Genomic DNA, 22826 nt, shown 5'->3' with positions numbered 1-22826 from the left:
ACTCCAGTATTTCCCACCAATAATAATCTTGAAATGTGGCATTGTTATGAAAAGTTTTTCCATTAATATCTGTGGGAAAATGTCTCCCTCCAGATTCTTTCCAGTGGTGGCACAACTTGCTGGCTGCAGGCAGAGGCCACCTTGTTTCTTTGCTCAGTGCTGAATAAAGATGAATTTACTGTGGTAAATTCATGGTCTGAAACTTAAAGGAAAAGCCTACTTGAAATTCCATTAATTGAAAGATGTGATTAAATCTATATTTCAGAATCACATAAATTAGAAGTATGTGGGAGAGAAGCAGAGGGGAACTACTAGGTATAGTCTATGTACTCCCAAAACCTGAGTCGATTGGAGATTGTTCCCTAGTGTGGATAGCTTCGTAGATTTTTATGGCCAGAAAGGACCATTGTGATCATCTAGTTTAACCTCCTGCATAACCTGCCACAGGACTTGTTTTAATTTCTGCTGCAAGTCCAATAGCTGTGATTGAATTAAAGCCTATCTTCTAGAAAAACATCCAGTCTTGATTTAAAGATTTCCAGTGATTCTCCAATTCCCTTTTTTTTAGTCTACTTTGAAAAGTATCCTGAAATGGAAGAACTGTCATTTCCTTTGGGAGATTATTCTGCAGTCTAATAGTTCTCACTTGTTGGCAAATATTTCTTGATATCCAGTCTGAAATCTCCTTCTCTCATCACTCCTAGTGACATTTCCTGGCACAACCCAAAGCAGTTCTTCTCCCTCCTTAGTACCTACACTCTTCAGATATGTGTACATGTGTCCTCTCTTAATCTGGCCAAACCGTGTATCTATTTAGTTCTTTAAACTCCTCACAAGGTAGTCCCTTTCACAGGGCACACTCCTCCAACCCAAAGTTCATGAGCCTTCCTTTGGACCAGGCTTCTTAATAATTAGAACTACTTGTAACATGTTGAATACTTTCCACCTCAGGGTATAAACCATGCATGCTAGGTGATGTTAGAGCTGCTCCTTCATACAGTGAAACACCCTTGCTAGACCAGTGCCCCAATTCTCATTAACCTAAAGGATCTGTTGTTAGCCCACTTGGAGAAATTCTCTGAGTCCTTTGAGGGCAAAGGTCTATTTGGCAACTGAAAGGTGCTAAATCAACAACCCTGGAGACTGGCGACTACTAAGACTCCGAGCAGTACTAACTTCTTATTCCACAATATGTCTTTTTTCACTGCACTCACGGGGGATCACCACTGAAAGAGAGGAGTGTTCACTTTCCCATGGCCTTTTCCATCCCCTTGCTGAGCTGGGTAACAAAGGTCTAACTGCACGTGTGGTTTTTGGGATGTGGACCCCTATTGGCTAGGCCTCAGGCTGGGACAAAAACATTCATTTCACCCAGGTCATTGTACAGCCATCAGATAGTAATGGGTTCATCCTTCTTCCTAGCTGCGCCACAGTTGAGCCTGTGACCTAGATGTGAAAAGCTTCCTACTTGTGTATGCAGAGGCACCCAGTCACCCTGCAATTCAGGTGGCTTATCCCATAGGGTTAAATTATTTGCCATCATCCCCCAGATAGTATTTAGAATGGCTTCTTCCACAGCTTGGTTACAGGGTGGGTGCAAGGATGTTTCATGCCCTAGGAGAAACTTCCACCTTGCGCCCTCCTCCCCCGCCCCCCGAGCCCTGTGGCAGATCTCCGCCCTAAGGTGCCTCTCCCCAGGACAGCTCCTCCCCCCTGCAGCAGCTCCCCCCCCCCCCCCGCCCTGAGGCACTTCCCCTGGCCTGAGGAGCCATGCGGCAGCTCCCTACCCCAGCTCATCTCTGCTCCGCCTTGTCCCAGAGCACGCTGTCGCCGCTCCACTTCTCTCACCTCCCAGGCTTGCGACGCCCATCAGCTGTTTGGTGCCGCAAGCCTGGGAGGGAGAGAAGCAGAGCGGGGCGGTGTGCTCAGGGGAGGAGGTGGAGCAGAGGTGAGCTGGGGCGGGGAGCGGTTCCCCTGTGTGCTGCACCCCCCCTTACTTGCTGCAGGCGGCCCTCTCCCCGCCCCCCCCCCCCCCAGGTCCCTCTGCCTAAATGCCGACCATGACCGGGGCTGCCGAAGATCTGGTCACCGCAGAAGGACCCAAAATGCCGCCCCCTAAATGCTAGTGCCCTGGGCAACCGCCTAGGTCACCTAATGGGTTGCACCGGCCCTGCATGGTTACACAGAGATCCAATACAGTATTTCTGTTCCATAGAAGTGATTTGGTGGTGGTGGTGGTGGTTATAATGTGCTTCTGTAAAATAAGATGCGAGAGAGATAGGAATCGAGCTTGGCTTCACTCTGCTGGCTGCCTCCAGAGAAACCCCAGTGAAGGGTGAAAGCTGGTGAGAGTCAGAAACAAAAGGGAATTTAAGAAGCTTCTTGGTGTAATCTTCAACTCTGGATTACATCTGTGAATGAGCTCATTACACAGCAATGTTTTATCACTTGTTTTGGAAGGAGCAAAGATAAACCAAGAACTGTTGAAATGTGAACTGCGTATTTGTTGTTAAACTTGTGATTAAAATAAAACTCTGCCCTCTGCTAACCCGGAGATCTGACTTCTCCCTTTCCTTCTCTTTCTGCATCACTCACTCACTTGATCAAATATATTTGTCTTAATTAGGGAAGTGAATGAAGAGCAATACAGCAGAAACTCCCTGGCAAGAAATCCCTGTATTTTCTACCCTTTATTAGTGGGTAGAAATATGTTTAGTCATCATCGTTTTTTCCCCTCGTCAATTTGTAGTTGGGAATGTAAACCACAGATTAAAGTACAGAGGGTTCTTTCCAGTAATAACTATTATGAAATTTGGGATGGTGGTGGTTAGGGAAATCTCTATAGAAAGAATAAAGGCAGTGGGGGAGGTTGAGAGGAGTTTATTACTTGGAGAAGAGCAGATTATGGTCTCTTCAGTGCAGTAGTGGATGGCTTAGTGCCAGGGCAGTTATGAGTAATATTTTTGAATAGAGAGAATTTGCAGATTGCATCAATTTTTCCTCGCATGGTTTATGGCACTGCCTGATTTCGAGGAGAAAAGACCCACTACAATGATTGCTGTCTGACTGTTGAGGAAGAGAGTATGTGACAGAATTCCTTGTTTGTACTTCTGATTCTGAGCCACAGTTACCTTGGGCAAGTTACTTAACTTCTCCGTCCCCCACTTTTCCCATCTATAAAATAGGGATAATACTTGTCTACATGAAGCTAAATTTGAGTTTTGTATAGTGCTTTGAGAACACAGTCTAAAATGCAGTATAGAAGGCCAGACGTTAAGATTGCCACCTTCCATTAGAAATCCCTTTTCCCATTACTTCTAACTTTCTGAAACATTTATTTTCTGCACTTTACTTGGTCTTGATCCAGCGATCTAGAAAGATCGATTGCTATCAATTCAGCTGTTTTTATTTTAAATTCTCTGCATGAGTCTTTAAAAAATAAAAGGAAAACAATCCTTAAACTCAGAGGTTTTGTGCAAGTATAACTCAATCAAGTAAGCAAGTTTTGTTCAAGCCTGACTTCTTGTGTAGATGTCTTTGAGCCCTAAGGAATAAACCAAGCTTGATGTCATTTGAACCATTAGCTTTTTTCAGTGAATCCACAGAAGAAATTGCTGTAGCTTTTTAAAAAAAATCTAAAGCTAAGTCACTTCAAACTGCTAGGCACTGAGATGTTCTCTGTTTTTTGGATTGAACTAAACTCTCTGGCCCAGCATTTTGGCCAGGAGAGTTAACCAGCAGTGGCATTCAGGAGGAATTAAACCAAATAAATCCTGGTCCTGGAATTTACAAATTCCCATTTAGCAACTTTGACTCTTGGTTGTTTTTTAAATTATGCTTAACCTCATTCCTCCCTAACCTCCCACTCCCAAAATCAAGGTGGTGTAATGTTGGACTTGAGTAATCAGTCTTTCAAAAATGAAGAAATGAAGAGCTGTGGTTGAAAGATCTATTTTAACTTTGTCATTATGTTTATAGCGTTTTAATATAACAACTTTTTAATCTTTACAACCATAATATAGTAGAATAAAAACAGGTATTCCTTATTACCTGAGTATGTACCACAGTTTACTGTCTGAGTTCAATCTTGGTTTGATTTTTAAGTTTCAATGAGATTTACAAAATGTCAACTTAATTTCAAAACTAGGGAACCAGTTTTCCTCAAAGAATGCTTGTCTGAAAAGTTTATGTTCAAACTTTTTCATTGGATTTCTTAGCTTGAGTCAAAGCTAATTTGGCTTAGACGTTGATTTTTCCAAACTTGAGGTCATTCAGCTTTAAATGTTCCAGACTTTAAACCTACCGAATAATATTTTCAAACTTGGCTTGATTTAGGTCTCAGTGAGATCTATAAAACAAGTCATGTGATTGTCTGTACTGTAACTGAAAATTCTGTTTGTCATTTGTAATAGTGACTGTCCATATTTTAAAGTATTAAGTACAGGTAACAGGGTTAAGATGGAGCTATGAGCGTGAGGTAAAACCAACCTGATTTTCACCAATGTCCCAGAAGTCTTTACTGTTGCTCATTTAAGTTGGGTGCCCTGTGCTAAGAGGCATGCCTGAAAGCTGTATGCTGTTGCACTGAGGCCAGTGCTTGCCAAGATGCTTTTCTTAGAGCCCTCAGAAAGAAAATGCCCAGCTAGCGGATTTTTTGCTATGTATGCTTTGGCTGACAGATCACAGCGTTGTTTTTCTGTGGGAGTGGTTCACTGATCATTCCTGCTCATCTCTTCCTATTAGCTCAAGGCAATAGCACTCTGAAAATAAAGATTACTTTCAGCTGCCTTTTTTTTTTTTTTATTTAAGGAATGGGAACTTGGTGGCTGCAGGGGACTTTTAGTGAGTTATGGAGCACTTCACAGCTAGGTCACTAGTACAAATCCTGCCCAGGTGGGTAGCAACCAAAACGTGTTACTTTCTGATGGTGTTTCAGTGGCCTGCATGACATAGAGTTGGTCATCTCAGTCCAATTCCTGGTTAAGTGCCCACATCACAAACAATCATAACCATGAGCATTGATTGTCCTCAGGTACTTGCAACTTCTGCAGAGGGGCAAATAATTGAATGAGCCATGAGCTTATCTCTGAAGGTGGTCTCTTCAGGCCAGAGGTCAGGGACATTGGTGTGAACAGTGGGATGGTGCCTCACTGGGAAAGTGTTCCTCTCAAAGGATGATGGCATTCTTCCCTCCTCCTAACTTTCTTTGTGCTTCAGGGTCAATTTTCCCCAGTGTGGAGATGATTTGCAGGAATTGTGTACTCTGGAAGGGAACTAATGATTTCCCGCTGGTTACTGTGGTTTACCTAGGGGAAGTGTGATCATTAAATGATGGACATAGGGAAGCAGCTGCTCTATTTGTTGCATCAGTATTGCCCTAGAAACTTGGGCATGCTGGTGACAAGCAGGGAAATGCAGCTGATGGTCTGAAAGCAGAAATTCTCTTTTATAAGAGATGAAAACATTTGATCTGATAATGACCTAAGCACTTTGAATTCTGCTTTTAAGTTCTTTTATGGTAAAGGGTGCTCAGGTTCTGCCCAGCTGAGAAGCTGCACTGGCAACTTGCTGGGGCCTTGATGGCTGCAATCAATGTCTATAAAATGGAGTAGATCGCAGGTGACCTCATCTTTAATATAGAGACGTGACCTGCAGAAACTACAGGTCACAATGTGTGATGTTCTGCGTTGATAACTCTCCTCTCTGCCTACACACACACACACACAGAGTATCGAGGCTATGCTTTTGAAACACTCATCAGGGCAAAGTGACATTGATAAAGATCAGACAATTCTTCTCTCACTCTCTGTCCATGGTCTCTAGGGAAGTATGTACATGAACGCAAGCTTGATTCTCTTCTCCCTACCAACGAAGTGGCAGGATCTGTGGGAATGCAGTGATTCTCTCCTGACCTGAAGTGAGAGTTCACTCACTGATGCTGAATCGCTGCAGTTGCTTACTGTAAAATGGAGTGCATATAATACAGGATACATTGATTATGGTTGCCATTCAAATTCAGTCTACACCGCAGCACATTAGACTCTGGGAGGGCAGTGGTACTGCAAACAAACGTGGCAATCTCTTTGATGTTTTATAAATCTAAATAAAATCAAATGAAGGGATGCTGGCCTGAATGTGATGGTTAACATTGGCTTTGTAACAAGTGTGTTAGCATCTTTAATTTCTAGCTGCACAGCTCACTGAAGACTAACAGGAAAGAGCTTAATTTGTTTTATTTGAAGGATAAACATTATAACAACACCTTTAATGGCAATGAGATTGCTGGCTATCCTTGGAAACAATTTGAATTTTCATAGGAAGATCTTGGACAGAGTCTGAGGAAGTGGTCATGCTAATATTCCTTCCCTTTTCCTTGCGGGGAACTGGGGGGTGGGGGTGGGGGGCTCAACGTGTTAACTTTTAAAATGTGTGTGTATTATAATGCATTTATAAGGCACCCATCACAATAGCATCTGAACTTCATAAAATTCTGGGTCTCTTAAATATTCTATGTTACTCTTAAATGTAAATATGTTCTAGCAGACTCTTCAAGTCTCAACCAATAGTTCATACAACTTCTAAGGCTTCTTTGTTGTTCATTTATCGCCATGTTTTCAGGGACATCTTACACTTTTATATAATGCCTTTCATGTGACAGCGGTTTTATAAACTTGCATAGGTAGACGTTGCTTCGTCGCTGCCAAAATGCAGCCATTTCGGGGGGGGGGAAATGGCAGACTTAACTGCACACAAGAATGTTGCACTACAGTTTAACAGAAAGTAAAGAAAATTATGCCCATTTGAAATCATAGGGCAAATTTAAGAAACCACAAAGTAATTGCTTCCTCTTAATTGGAATTTTGGCTCTTGTAAAAAGTGCTCTGTAATCTATGTGGACCGCAAATAGTCAGCCCTCTGCGGTCTTCAATATCTCAACCAAAAGGTTACACTTCCAGTGGCACAATGCCCTAATTCCATTCCAGAGCATTGGTTCAGTAGTAACGTGAAGAACAAGTACAATCTAACTCAGTCGCTAGTACAGCTTCCTACAGAAACCTGGATTTTCCTAGGAGGTTTCCCATCAGAAGCCTGGCGGGACACTGCAAGAGTTATGAAGAGTATTGCAATTAAAGTAGGGCCTAGATCACAGAATGGTGGAGACAACCATAGATGGTGCTGTCTAGTTTCTCACCTCTGTGGTAGGTGAACCCTTATTTTAGTGGAGGACTCATATTATGGGATAGTCAGATATCTGTCGTTCAGTCTTCTGCCTACAAAAGAAGTACAGTTCTAGCCATGTAAACCTATGTGAAGTACCATCACTGTCATTAATTTTGCACCACGGATTTGGTACTGGTCAAAAGTGGGTGTCTTGATCCTAAAGGCTTTTCTGTGGTGCACATCACCATAGTACTGAGCATCTCACCACACCCCTGTGAGGGTATATCCATATCGCCATTGTACAGCTGGAGGAGTTCAGACACAGATGTTTTGACTTGCCTAGGATCATAGAAGAAGTTGTATATGGTAAAGCCAGGACCCGTATAAAAATCGTATGGAATTGTGGCCATATAATAAAGGTTACATGGTTTAAAAGGTGAGTTGGGCTTTGTTCAGCTCCTAATAGATATGTCCACATCACACACACCAGTGGCTCTGCAATCAAAGCGGGGGCTTGTGTGTGTATGTGTGTGTGTGTGTGTCCAAGACTGAACAGGTGAAAGATGCGCACAGGGGCCTCCTCCAGGGCAAGTGGGAGGCACGCTGGCAGAGGACAGTGTGGGGTAAACTCCTGCTGCCATACTGTGCCTGTTCTATGAATCAGTAGAGGACTTCAGAGCTGGTGATTGGTACTTTCCACCGGCAAATCAGTGTCCTAAAGAATATGTAAGTGGCTCCATAAATCTTCACTCTGGGAGCAAAGGCAATATAATAGTCATCTGATATCAGAGCGCTTCACAAACTAACGTAGATTGGTTTAAGCACTGGTTAAAAGCTTTTGGGTAACACAAAAAAGGAACCTTGAATGAATAATGGGATTAAATTGCTGTCTTTTAGGTCCTGTGTTTAATGTCTCGATGCATTCGGACAACCCGACGGTTTACCAGGGCGAGCTGGCAGATCTGCTCTGCATTGTCACCATCGACAGAGCGGCACTTGAGCCAGGTACCCCACTGAACTTTATTTCATTTTTGTGTTTTGGAAATAACTCGGTTACCTTCACTGTACTGTACAACACTGGCAATTGGGACACTATTCGAATAAGTCTAAAAATCAAGAACCACCACAAAGCCCCATAGTACTAGTCAAAGCAATGGAGGATATAGAAGATACAGGCCAAAAGGTTATGTGTGTATATATAAAACAAACTGGTAGGTTCTCATTTCATATCCTAGTGAAGGATCCTATCCTCATCACAAATCTCCATTACTGTTCACACTAACAGTCCCCATCGCTGGCAGTCTCAGCAAAGAGCCAAAGATTGAATGCGCTGTGGGTCAGCCACCCTTAGTTAGGAAGGAGATTCAGTGTGGGAAAAAGCTGTGTATCTTCTGTGGATAGTCATTAAATCTCCACATGTCAGCTTAGCACTGTTTGCCCAACACTAAACTTACTTTATATCTTGTTTTTACCATTTTAAAATTTAGCCAAGATGCTAACAATCCTTTCTCATTGCTGATCTCGTTAGTAATGAGCCTGCTTCTAGATTCAGGAGCTTTTGTATGAAATATCAAGAAGAAATGTTGCACTCTGTTCATTGCTAACATGGCAGGATGCACACTGAATGCAAACCTTAAAAGGCTGTGAGGTTCAGTGGAGCACCAAAAGTTCAGATGTCTGCTTGACACTAGCATGGCTGATCCTGATTTAGGGTAAAAATACCGTGAAATAGCTTTAAATGATATATTTGTGCTTTGAGAGCTCAAAAAGCTCAAAAACAAACAAAAAACTTAGGCTTGATGAGAGTTTTGGATGAAGGTTTAGCTTGGTTTATATTCTCTTCAATTTGTCCCTATTTGTTATGTAAATTAATATGTGTGATACTTATGACCTCTGGAAGCATGATGCTTCTCCAAAAAAGAATAAATAAATCTCTTTTTAGTATAGAAGCTCAGAACATGACATACCAAGAGTTACTCAAGACTCACCACCTTATAAAGTTCCAGGCTAGCCAGGTATATATGAATATAGAGGCAAATGCAGTGCGGAAGTAGTCTGCTAAGTTACTGCTCTGTGCTGCCTGTGAAAATATGAGTGAAGATTATAGTGGGAATGGTGGAAACCTGGTTTGAGTGTCTTAGGGTATGTCTACACTACAAGAGTAGTTCGATTCAACTTAAGTCGAATTTGTGGAATCGACCTTACGAAGTCGAATTTGTGTATCCACACTAAGGACACTAATTCGACTTTGTGAGTCCACACTAACGGGGCAAGCATCGACTTTGGAAGCGGTGCACTGTGGGCAGCTATCCCACAGTTCCCGCAGTCTCCGCTGCCCATTGGAATGCTGGGTAGAGCCCCCAATGCCTGCTGGGGGAAAAAATGTGTCGAGGGTGGTTTTGGGTAACTGTCATCATTGAACCGTCACTCCCGCCCTCCCTCCCTGAAAGCGCCTGCGGGCAATCTGTTTGTGCACTTTTCTGGTCAGTGACCGCGTGGACGCCATAGCACTGTGAGCATGGAGCCCGCTGCAGTTATGGCCGTTGTCAACTCCTTGCACCTTATCGTCCACCTCTTCCACAGTCAGCTGCTGAGAAATCGGGCTACTTTTCAATGGTGCTGCAAGCACTGGTGGACCATAGGGGACGTTTTACCAACATCAACGTCGGGTGGCCGGGCAAGGTTCATGACGCGCGTGTTTTCAGGAACTCTGGTCTGTTTAGACGCCTGCAGGAAGGTAGTTTCTTCCCGGACCACAAAATAACTGTTGGGGATGTGCAGATGCCTATAGTGATCCTCGGGGACCCAGCCTACCCGCTAATGCCCTGGCTCATGAAGCCCTATACAGGCGCCTTGGACAGTGACAAGGAACTCTTCAACTACCGGCTGAGCAAGTGCAGAATGGTGGTGGAGTGTGCTTTCGGACATCTCAAGGGGAGATGGCGAAGCTTACTGACTCGCTCGGATCTCAGCGAAACCAATATCCCCATTGTTGTTGCAGCTTGCTGTGTGCTCCATAATCTCTGTGAGAGCAAGGGGGAGACCTTTATGGCGGGATGGGAGGTTGAGGCAAATTGCCTGGCTGCTGATTACACTCAGCCTGACACCCGTGCGATTAGAAGAGCCCAGCAGGAAGCGCTGTGCATCCAGGAGGCTTTGAAACCTAGGTTCCTCAGCAAGCAGCGTGACCTGTGACTGTTCAGTTTCTTTACAGAGAAGCTGAACCTTCCCCTGTTTCTTTACCCAGTTACTGTTGACTATCCTCTGCAGTTACATACCCCGTTCACCCCGTTTCCCCCCTTCCAACACACGTGTAAAAATAAAATACATGTTCCATTGTTACTTAACAAAGGTTTCTTTATTAATGACTTTGCGTTAAAGGGTTGAAACTGGGACGCAGACTGTGCAGGGTAGGGTGTGCGGTGATGTAAAGACCGCCTCTGAACTCGAGGAATGACAGGCTCCTGCTCCTAGAGCGGTCCGCAGTGCCAGACTGGTTGTTTCAATGGAGCCTGCCATCCCTCCTTCTTGGGACTCTGTGTGCAGGGGCTATGTGACCTTGTTGCGGAGGAGGACGGATACAGATTCCTCTGCTGCGTGGCTCTGTGGTCCAGGACAAGGACCGCTGCATAAGATCTGTAACCGCCCTCCCCCGCTACAAAGTCACGTCCCCCCCCCCCCCACACACACACACAGAACCTGGAAACCACCTCCCATACCGACCAGGGTGCCTACTGACTGCACTGTGTGTGTGACCTGCTGCTGATCCTGCCCCCGTGTCTGTAACCTGGTAAAGGTGACTGTCCTATGCAATTACCAACCCCCTTCCCCACCCCCCCTTCAAACACAGTCTTCTGTTAAAAAAAAAAAAAAAGACGGAAACAGTAATTAACAGCAAAGTATTTTTAATAATTAACTAGACAGTTAGGGGATGAAACTGGGATTGGGGCTTGGGTGAGTCAGGAAGGGAAGGACTTCTCAAAATTTAGGGAATGAGAGCTTTTGGGTACTTGAGCACTCTGCTGGGGTGCAGTGACAGTTTTCATGGCCCCTAGCGCCCCTCCTTCTGGTTATTTTGGGTGAGGGGGGTATGGGACTTTGTGGTGGGGGAGGGCGGTTGCAGATACACTGCAGGGAGGCTCTGTCCTGCCTGCCTGCAGAACATCCACAAGGCGCCGGAGTGTGTTCGTTTGCTCCCTCATTAGTCCAAGCAGCGTTTGAGTCGCCTGCTTGTCTTCCTCACGCCACCTCTCCTCCCGTTCGCTGTGTGAGCGCTGGTACAGAGAGAGGGTCTCCTTCCACTGGCTCTGCTGGTCCGCCTCGGCTCAGGAGCAGCCCATAAGTTCAGCGAACATCTCGTCCCGTGTCTTTTTCTTTCGCCGCCTAATCTTTGCCAGCCTCTGTGAGGGGGATGCTGTGGCAGGTCTGGAGACAGTCGAAGCTGTGTGATGGGAAAAAGGGAGTGAATTCCTTGCAAAGATACATTTCTGCGAACAATGAACACAGTCTAGTCTGTGTCTGTGAACAAGAGCATGCACAGCACCTATCTCATGCGCACTCCTGCTGTAGGCAATCCGGAAAGCATAAACTCTGCCCCTGTTCCACCCCATCGCAGTCTCCCCCGACCCTTGGAAATCTGGGTTGAGATCCCAGTGCCTGATGGGGCAAAAATCATTGTCACGGGTGGTTCTGGGTAAATGTCGTCAGTCATTCCTTCCTCCGGGAAAGCAACGGCAGACAATCATTTCGAGCCCTTTTTCCCTGGATTACCCTGGCAGACGCCATAGCGTGGCAACCATGGAGCCTGTTTTGCCTTTTGTCACTGTCACCGTATGTGTACTAGATGCCGCGGACAGAGGCGATTCAGCAGCGCTACACAGCAGTATTCATTTGCTTTTGCATGACAGCAGAGATGGTTAGCAGCCATTCTGTACCGTCTACCATGCCATTGTAAATTGGCAAGGTGATGACGGTTACCAGTCCTACTGCACTATACCTTCTGCTGCTGTCATAGGTGCCCCTGGCCAAGATCAGCCGGGGGCACAAAAGACAAAACTGGGAATGACTCCCTGAGTCAATCCCTCCTTTATGGGATCTAAAAATAGAATCAGTCTTGCCTAGAATATGGGGCAAGTGTACTAGAGAACCACTGTATCAGAGAACTAGAGAGCACAGCCGCTCCATGTCAGATCATGCAGGAATGATGAGCCGCATGCCATTCACAGGGGGTGCCCCTGAAACAACCCCACCTGTTGCTTCCCTCCTCCCCCAGCCTTCCTGGGCTACCATTGCAGTGTTCCCCCCATTTGTGTGCTGAAGTAATAAAGAATGCAGGAATAAGAAACAGTGACTTGTTAGTGAAATGAAATGAGGGGAAGGCAGCCTCCAGCTGCTATGATAGTCCAGACAGGACATTAAGCAGTGTGGGGGAGAGGAGACCAGCATCCTGCTGCTATGACAGTCCAGGCAGTACAGAATCTTTTCTTTACACATGAAGGGTGGGGGCTGATGGAGCTCAGCCCCCTGTTGCTATGATGAAGATGGTTAGCAGGCCGTCTACTTATGGGCTGATGACGAGGACGGATAGCAGTCCTACTGCACTACACCATCTGCCACAAGGCTGATGATGACGACGGATACCAGTCGTATTGTACCGTCAGCCACCCATGAGGCGGGGGCGGGGAGGGGAGGATGCCGCAGCATCGCGTCTACCAGCAGCATTCAGTACACATAGGGTGACATTTAAAAGAGGCAAGAGACGATTTTTTTCCCTTTTCCTTCTGGGAGTGGGGGAGGGGGGTACATTGACGAGCTATGCCCTGAACCACCGCAGACAATGTGTTTGACCGTACAGGTATTGGGAGCTCAGTCAAGAATGCAAATGCTTTTCGGAGACTACAGGAACTGTGGGATAGCTTGCATCCTCAGTCCCCCCTCCCTCCATGAGCGTCCATTTGATTCTTTGGCTTTCCGTTACGCTTGTCACGCAGCAGCGTGCTGAGTCTCTGCTACGCCGTCTGTCTGGAGATTTTTTAAAAATACTTTGGAACAGGCGTAACATTACAGTAATTCCCCTAATTAGATGCAGGAGTCACCGAGCGAGATCACCCTGAGGATGGTCACTGAAGGAGATAGAGAGCGCATGCTGTGTGAAAGCCAGCACAAACCAGGGGCCTATGCTGCCATGCTCGGGGAGGCAATGCTCCCAGAATACCTCATGAAAGCCTGGCGCGGAAAAGTGTGCTACCACGGAGCACCCAATAAGGCAGCTCTCCCCAGGAACCTCCTGCGGAGGCTTTTCGATTACCTCCAGGAGAGCTTCGTGGAGATCTCCCAGGAGGATTTCTGTTCTATCCCCATATATATAGACCTCCTTTTCACATAGTTCAGATTCCTGTTCCATTAATAATAAAAGTTTGCATGCTTAAAGCACTTACCGACTGATCCTTCCCCTGATTCAGGGTCCGGGTTAACGGCTGGGGAGGGTTGGTAGGGGATCTCCGTGAGGGTGATAAAGAGATCCTGGCTGTCGGGGAAACCAGCGTTGTAAGCGCTGTCGACTACCTCCTCCTCCTCATCTCCTTCCTTATCTTCCCCATCTGCGAACATCGCCGAGGAACTGGCCGTCGACACTATCCCATCGTCGAAGTCCACGGTCACTGGTGGGGCAGTTGTGGCAGACCCACCGAGAATGGCATGCAGTGCCTCGTAGAAGCGGCATGTCTGGGGCTGGGCTCCGGAGCGTCCGTTTGCCGCTTTGGTCTTTTGGTAGCCTTGTCTCAGGTCCTTGATTTTCACGCGGCACTGCGTTGCATCCCGGCTGTATCCTCTGAGTGCCATGGCTTTGGAGACCTTCTCGTAGGTCTTTGCATTCCGTTTTTTTGAACACAGCTCCGAAAGCACAGACTCATCGCCCCACACACCGATCAGATCCAAGACTTCCCGGTCAGTCCATGCTGGGGCCCTCTTTCTATTCAGAGATTGCATGAACTCCTCTGCTGGAGAGCTCTGCATCGTTGCCGGTGCTGCTGAGCTCGCCCCGATGTCCAACCAGGAAATGAGATTCAAACTGGCCAGAGAGGAAAAGGAATTCAAATTTTCCCAGGGCGTTTCCTGTGTGGCTGGTCAGAACATCCAAGCTCGGACTGCTGTCCAGAGCGTCAACAGAGTGGTGCACTGTGGGATAGCTCCCGGAGCTACTAAGGTCGATTTCCGTCCACACCTAGCCCAATTCGACATAGCCATGTCGAATTTGGTGCTACTCCCCTCATCGGGGAGGAGTACAGAATTCGAACTAAAGAGCCCTCTAGGTCGAACTAATTAGCTTCCTGGTGTGGACAGGTGCACGGTTAAGTCGAATTAACACTGCTAAATTCGACATAAACTCCTAGTGTAGACCAGGCCTTATTTGAATTGATCGGTGGGGAGAAAGTTGAGTAAACTTTACTGTCTACAATATTCATAACCCTGGAGAATGGGCGCGGTCTGCAGCAATATAATTGTGTTCTTTTTGTGCCCCAATCTGAAAAGCACACTAAGGACAGAAGACCCCTTTAGGAATCAGCAGACAGTTTAGTCTCCATGGCTAATTTTCAGTTCTTGATGCCTCTGAGATTTCCAACAAGGAGGCCACTCAGTGTACATTGTAGTGAGGTTTATTATATGACTGATCTGGGGGTATGTGGTGAATGAGAGATTGGAGGTATCCGGACAAAGGGTGGAAGGATGGTAGAGAACAGAGTTTTACATTGGAAAGGTGACCTCTCCAGGGAACTGCCAGTCCCTATGGCCAAGGTGTGAATGGTGCAGTCTCATTGGAGTTGAGATGATTATTGAAAGCACTGATAGTGCTGAGAATTAGAAATGTCCCTGTCACCCAGAGCAGTCAGTGCAGAGTTTCCATTATCATAGCACTGAAGATCTTTGGAATCGATTCTGCTTCTGGGAGTTGTCTCATTGTGCTTGGCAGATCTCTGTTTCCACAGATTCTTAGGTCTATAGCAGCTAGGCAAACAGACCCATATTCAGGTTGTACAGTAGACGTGCACAGCAGGGAATGACTAAGTGTGGAATTGTGACAGGTGTCCAGTGGTCTGTGCAAACATTGTTTAACACGATTTGAGATTCAGACCAGTCCCATCTGTGTCCTCCTGGAGAAGCCACATCTGGGTGCTTCAGGCATGCTTGGCAGCTCTGCTGGACCTGTGGATGGGAGTCTGATATCTTTTTGACCTGTTGGTAGCCTGGACTATATTTAGTGAGACATCTCTCCATATCACAAAATTTAATTCACAATTAGAATTAATAACCCAATCTTAGCAGAGATGTCAAGGAAATGAACAGACCATGGAACACCTCACCCCCCCCCCCCCCCGAATTGGAACTGACACACAATGCTGGGGAAAGCTTGCACCAATTGAATACATACAGGGGAGTTGATGTACTTTCTGGGTTGACTGGGGCTGGGAGGATTTCGAAGTCTCTTGAGATAACTGGATCAATGTATTACAGGTCTCCCTCTGCCCCCCAGGGTGTGGGAAGTTAAGTGAAGGCAGAGCAGACATCACTGCTCTGCCAACTGTCAGCTTAACTTGCACAGAGAGAGAGCACCACCCTTGGCCCAGCCTGCATCTTCTGGAAATCATAGAAGTCAAGTCTCCATATTAAATACTTGCTGTTTTGGTCTCTGACATTCCAGAATTGTTCATTCTAGGTTATCTCATGAACACAGAAGAGCCAGTGGATTTGAGAGGATCTTTTTTTTTCCCTCCCCAGGCAGCAGACATGTTGTTGAGGGCATTACGCCCAGATTTATGCTGAACTATTTCTATCTAAGCTTTGCAGCTCTCCTTCACAAGTGTGCAATTCTAATAGATGTTTATATTTCATGGAGTAAGGAAGGGAAACATCTGGGGTGATCTATTTACACACTCAATTTTCATAGCCATCTGTGCAAAGTACTTATAGGAAGATTTTGAAATATTTGCTGTGCTTTAGAGAAGACAGTGTCCTTCGCTTTATCTGTCAGCCTATCCTCCTTTTGTTACGCCCAGGATCAATTAGAGTACTTACAATGCTACTGGTTCTAGGTCAGCCTTAGGTGGGGCAGTGTACCATGTCTTAGCTAGCTGAACATTTATCCATCACTGAAGGCACTTTTGGATGTGTCCCTTAGTGCTCTGCTCTGGCTGCAACCCTATTCAAAGAAGTGCTGCTGCTGCTGCTTTGAGCCCCCTCCTGGAGTGTGCATTATGGAGGGTTGGGACACACTGGAACATCTGTCCCTTACAGATTCTTCATCTGGGAGAGCCAGTTTGTTAGTTTAACAGCTGTGATTGGTGCACTGAATTTGAATAGGGAAAAAATATATTTTACTTCTTTGAATAAGATAGTGCCTCTGGTGCCTCTAGGGCAGAGTCTCTTCTATTAGTTCTGTAAAAATTCTTATTCTAACAGATAACAATGTCTCCCAAATGACCCCTTCATAGGCCTGTATTCTCAGGTACTTGAGAGTATTACGGTGCCTCTCTCTGAAAAAGTAGTTTTATGTGCTCCAGACAGACCCAGTGAGTGCCCTGGAAAATTAACAAAGCCAGCTTCTTTATCTATCGTGAAGTGGTACTCTCAGCTCTCTAGGAAGCCCTGTTCAATCTCATATAAATTTAGTAAACAAAAAGGGGTTTCAAAATTGTGATTCAGCACAATTGCAAGAGGCTAAAAGAGCTCTGTTCTGTCGAGTGGAAGTGTGTAATGTGTAGTAGCTGGGCTGGGAATAGGATTCACTGTCCTGAGGACTGAGTGGCCAGGAAAGTAGCTAAAACCCAGACAGCTTAGTCCTGTGTGTCAAATTGGAATATGCATAACGATGTGCCTTACATGTTGATGATTCTAGCCAGCCTGGAGGGAGAAAGCAGGACACCACCACATTAGTCTGCCTGTAGAGAGGACCTGAGAGTTTCATGACCCAAAGGGATCATCAGCTCCCTGGATTTGTCACTGGGATATTATATTTCTCCCTCATAATATCCCAGGGTGCATTTAGCTTCTCTTTTCCTGGTGCCTGATATCGACTAATATAAGACTGTATGGCAGGGGCAGGGAAGAATGGCAGTGAATTTGTGGTGACAGTGATCTGTTCCAGTGATCCAAAAATTAAGACTTTTTTTGTTCCCCGGTTAAAATTGATACTTAGTATGAACAACTGACATGGGGATGGAGGAAAGATTTTCTTGCTTTTGGGGATGCCAGTGTATAACCAAATATTTAAATATGCTGTTTCATTGATCAGATCCTGGGAGCAGCTGGACATATTTGCTACTAATCTTTAGAGAGCACCGAATTCATGTCCTGCTGTTGCTAAATTTCCTAATATTTTGTAATGTGAAAAATCACACAAAACTCAGGAATAAAGCAAATGATTTTGGCACACAGGCCCTTCAAGGGATATAGTAATGAGGAAATCTTTCAGGCAGACAAACTCTCCCCCTGATTCTCTTGAGTGTGTTGGTACTGAGTCACTAATTGCGCACTGTGTATACTGATTAATAAGATATGTTGGCATAATACTATTATGCCACGGTGTAATTACAAAAAGCTAGATCTGGCATTCTCAAAATGACAGCAAGATCTTGTAACTTTCAACTCATTATCTCTGTATGAAGGAAAAAGAGAACCTCAAATTAACAGTATAATTTTAAACAGAAAACAATTCTTCAAAGGTATGAATTTGCCTGAGACGTTAAAAAGACTTGTTTGTTAAAATTTTATTCTGCAAGTGTAACCGTGTGTGACTGGGGACTTGGGGGAGGCAATGGGTCAGAGCTGTGTCATCTTTGATGTCATGTATCCTGGAGAATGTCCAAGTGTTCTTACTATAACTGGATCGAGCTTGTCTGATGTACAGTATGCGGAAGTAAGAGGCATTTATGAGTAATGTATATCTTCAGAGATTGGGTGTGGCCAGGATGTGTGGACCTGTTACCTCAGGTCACAGTTTCGAACTCAATCCAGCTTGGTGGAGACAAAAAAGCTAGTGGCTGTCTTAATGATCTTTGGAATGAGTGGATGGTTCTCAGTCTGGCTTCTTGTGGACTGGTGCCCACGACCACGTTCGGCACTAACAGGCCCCTTTTTTAGCAGTCTCTGCAGAAGTCAAGAACTGACTGGGCTATGGAGATGGAACTGTTCTCCAAGAAGTGGTTGGTTCAGGTACAGAATGAGGGACACTGGTGGTGGTGATGAAGGGAGCAGGCAAGACAGAGGGTGAAATCCCCAAAGGAGATTTTTTTTCCCCTTGACTTCAGGTGGGCCAGGATGTCACCCTGAGTAACTAAAAGTAGCCTCTGCAGTTACAGGAAGTAGGGGTGAGCTCCATGGACTGTCTGTCAACAAATGTTCTTCAGGGCATTAACTGATCCCCAGGTGGGGTTGGGTAATGTTTCCCTTCTCCAGAACTGCAAAATACACCAGGTACTTTTATGGGGGTTCTGTGGCATCTTCTGGTATTGGCCATTGTTGCAGAACTTACTGGGTGAATGGACTATCTGGGGATGCCAATGTCTTTTGCTATATAGTGTATCTGCTGTCTTTCCTTCTTTTCATTACAGAAGACGTTGTACGTGAAAATAGGACATTTTATTCCATAGCGTTTATCTGCTCCTGCTACATATTTCAATCCTGCTTATGGGTACTCCCAGGTCAATTAATCATATTACAAACAGAATTATCCCCTCCAATACAGGAATAAGTAACAGGATTTGAAATGCAATATGCATCTATTAGAGAGACAAGGTAGGTGAGGTAATATCTTTTATTTTACACAGAGCTTTTCTTCAGGTCCTTCCTGAAACGTGAAGAAGAGCTCTGTGTAAGCTCGATCACTTGTGTGTCTCACCAGCAGAATTTGGTCCAATAAAAGATATTACCTCACCCTCCTTGTCTTTGTAATCTCCTGGAACCATCATGGCTACAACTCTGTGTACATAGATGTGGCACCTGCTAACTACAGATACCTCCTGCAAGTGTAGGGTAGGGCTAGGTATTGAGATTGAAGTTCAAATCAGGACTGATGGTGCTGATATCCTGCAAAATGTTAGTGATATTTTGGTTGGACCTTACTCAGAAATGGAAAACATGGACCCTTTCCAGTTTTAGATCTGACGTGGATCCAAAATTGTACAGACTGGCTTGGATATGGGAATTCAACTAATTCATATTCAGTATCTCCTTTTTCCGCCACCGATCTGTATCCAAAATTCATAAGGACGTGGGCTTTAATTTTGGCCCATCTCTGTGCTTAATGTGTAGGGGAATAAGAGATGCAGATAATGTATAGAAGCAACAGAATTGTGTCTAAGGCTGCATCCTCATTACACGCAAAGCCATGCTACCTACTACTACATCTGAGGCACTTGTGTGGTAAGAATTGCTCAACACAGATTTCCTTTGACAGTGTGGGCTACTGATTATTTAGTTAAGAACAGTATTATCTGTGTGCTGTGTATTATCTAGAGCCCATTGATTACAATGTGGCCAGGCTGGCAACCTCAGGATAAAGTCCCTGACTCTGGTGATCAAGGAAATAGTGTTAGGCCCCTCCTGCTTATCTTCCTGACATTGTGGATAGGTCAGATAGAGAATGGTCCATCCCACCCCTATCATCCCGACACACAGATTATGAAAATTTCTCATTATTGCTGTCAGATGGGATCCATCTTTAGCAGGAGCTTTAGACAAGTTTGTGTTAAGTCATAGTTTTTTACGCTCTCTTTTTTTTAGCAGCTTTCTGTATATTATTCCTATGTAATAGCATCCATGCTGGTTTTCTAACCTGCTGTGCGGTGCACTGGGGCATTAACATAGAGGATGTTGCAGTGATTAAACTGCATCCTCAGCTGCCAGCCTAATAGGGTTAAAAGTGCAGATCTGCTAAATGGATCAATATGATCTTGTATGAGCACGGAAAGGGACAGTTGTACTGATGGACTCTGACTGCCTGTCAGCCGGTCTTAGAGGTGGCAGTCACTACCAAGACACTTAGTAGATTATCTCCTTGCAAGTGCCATGTGTGCAAGGCATAGCCCCTTCTGACACATAACTAAAGTAAAACTTTGGCAGAAGGGTGGGCTGTTTCATGGGCAGGATGTGAAGGCAAATATTTAGTGATGTCATTGTGTGTGGTGTTTTATGAGCAATTCTAGCATGCTCATCACTGTAGTACCTGGAGGCCTGCCTTTTTACTAACTACAGCTGGGAGCTTGTCTTTTTAGAGGAGAGACTTCTCTGCAAGCACGAGGGACTAGACAAGGTCAGGGACATTGTTTGGAAACTATTACCCACTAGCAAACTTCTAGCATTCTGCTCTTCAGCCCTTGTGCTTTAATTTAACCATGTGGGAGTTACAAATATCTTACCCAGCTTCTAGGCTTGCTTAGCAAAGACTCACCTATGAAATTAAATTTGAGATTTCAGCCTAAAATAGCAGGAAAAAGACAAAAATAGAAGATCTGCTGCTGCCCGCAGTAAGTAACCCTGTCCCTCGCCCAGCTATCCATAGCCTTCCTACCGTTGTATCCCAGCCCAAGTTCATGGCACACTTACTCTCCCCACAAGTACCTGCACGATTTACCCACTCTCCCCTAGTTGCTAAATCTGTGTTTTGACAATACCTTAATCCCATTCCTCTTCAGCTGCTAAACACTCATGTGCTGCCCCCTACTAGAGCACCCCACTCTGACTCTTCCATCTGTTCTGTTCCCCTGCAGTAACCCTCTCACTACCCTTCCTGTGGTCCACTGACAGCCCTTCCCAGGAGCTAAAAATCCTTTGCTACCATCCCTGAAAAAAAGCCCCAACCACCCCACTAAGTGTCCTAGCCCTGACTCTTCCCTTTCTGCTGCCTCTGCTTTACAAGTGCCCACGACTCCCATAAACTCCCTGTCATAATTAGATAGATAGAATTCCAAGGATTGATGCCAAATATTGATCCCAGCCTACTTAGTTTCCTGCAATCATCATCTTCCTTGTGTGTCTGGTCAATTCAGAAATGAGGTTAATTGCCTCAGAGTTCATACGTTCATGATACCACCTGCACTCTAGTCCTTATGTGATTTACCCTGTTTGTGCTGGAAAGCTGAGTCGTCAAAGAGCAGAATGTACCAGGAAAAAAAAACTATGCTGTATTTTGAGTCATTTGGGTATAGTGCTCCTTTATGTTCAGAGACACCAGACTGCGCCCATTTGCTGACTAAGTGACACTGTAAATATCCTTCAGAGCTGGCTGTCCTTGCCAAATTCTGTTTGTCTTTAAATTCAGATGATATGTCCTTCGACGTCTCCTGGTTTGCTGTGCATTCCTTTGCACTGGACAGAGCCCCTGTCTTGCTGGCTTCCTTGGATCGGAAAGGGATCGTGACCCAGCCCAGGAGGAACTGGAGCAGCGACGTCAGCCTGGAGAGGATCAGCCCCATGGAGTTCCGGCTGCGGGTGCATGGCTCGGAGGACCAGGATTTCGGCAACCATTACTGCTCAGTAACCCCTTGGGTACGATCAGCCACAGGTGTCTGGCAGCGGGAACCGGAGATCAAATCCAAGCCCATATTCTTATCTGTGAAAATGGATGGTAAGGATTTTAGAGACTTTCCTTGTTGAGACTGGGGAATGTACTTGCCACATCCCTGTTGGAGCCCTCAGGTACCAACTATTCCCCATTCTACCCCTACCCCCGCACGTTGGAGGCCCCTGCGTTGTAGCTTCCTCCTTTCTGCAGAAGGGGACTGTGCAGGGTACTTCATAGCCTGTCTGTACACCTGCTGTATTCTGCCAGTGGGGACGCTGGGGCTCAGGAATAGCAGTGATGACGCTTTGCCCCATATTGACGATAAAAACACATGTAATGCTATTGGCCTGATGTGTATTGACCTAGAACTAGAAAAGCTTTTTAAGTACTCTGCAACTGCCTCTAAATATGAAAAGTGCTAGGTCTATCTGCAGTTAAACTTTGCATTTGCCATTGCATGTTAAACTTTTAATTCCTGATCATACAATGTGCCCAGCAGTGTATCACGCTTACAAAAGCAAAGCTTTCCCCTTTCCCAACCCATTGAGTGGCCTGATACTTTGCACATCTATTGCATCTTTTAATCAAGACTCTCAATATGATTTACATTGTAAACTAACCCTGATGCTGACCACACAAGGGAAGTATTAAGCCATATCTATATTACAGACTTTGGTAAATGCAAGGTCTATCAGTGTAAAGCCACCGCAGTTAGTACATCGCTTGTGCGAACATGACTGCTTGTGTTGGTGCTGCATGTACACACCAGGAGAGCTTGTGTCAGTGTAAAATGCAGTGCACCATGGGCACGTATCCCAGTGCGCCATGCGCTGCCCTCTGGTGCAATACCCTTTGGGAAATTTTTGCAACGCGCACACGAATCACGGGGAAGGTGGAGCAAGGGGTCAGGTTCCCATCAGGCAACTTTCTCATCCCATAATGCCATTTCTATCCTGTAACGTTTTTGTGCCTTTTTAAAAAAAACCCTACAAACCCACACTTGTCAGTGTCCACCATCTCCGACAGAAGCATGGAGCCTGCACAGATGTGAACTATTGTCCTGAACATTACAAACTCGGAGAACAATGCTCCGGTATTTGCAGAGCTG

At 45.3% G+C, this 22826-nt stretch overlaps 1 protein-coding gene across 2 annotated transcripts in view; it reads left to right on the top strand.

Annotated features, from left to right (window-relative positions):
- PTGFRN (prostaglandin F2 receptor inhibitor) overlaps positions 1-22826 on the top strand; it is a 95750-nt gene that overhangs the window by 67377 nt on the left and 5547 nt on the right. For both annotated transcript variants that reach the window (XM_039519824.1, XM_039519813.1), the window contains exons 7-8: positions 8059-8166; positions 21476-21781. In XM_039519824.1, the coding sequence (XP_039375758.1) occupies positions 8059-8166; positions 21476-21781 (414 nt within the window). The remainder of the gene's footprint in view (positions 1-8058; positions 8167-21475; positions 21782-22826) is intronic.

The sequence above is a fragment of the Mauremys reevesii genome, linkage group 1, assembly GCF_016161935.1.
Source record: "Mauremys reevesii isolate NIE-2019 linkage group 1, ASM1616193v1, whole genome shotgun sequence".
NCBI classification, from domain to species: domain Eukaryota; kingdom Metazoa; phylum Chordata; order Testudines; family Geoemydidae; genus Mauremys; species Mauremys reevesii.
The sequence above is the reverse complement of the archived record's forward strand: the minus strand, read 5'-3'. Positions and strand labels throughout refer to the sequence as shown.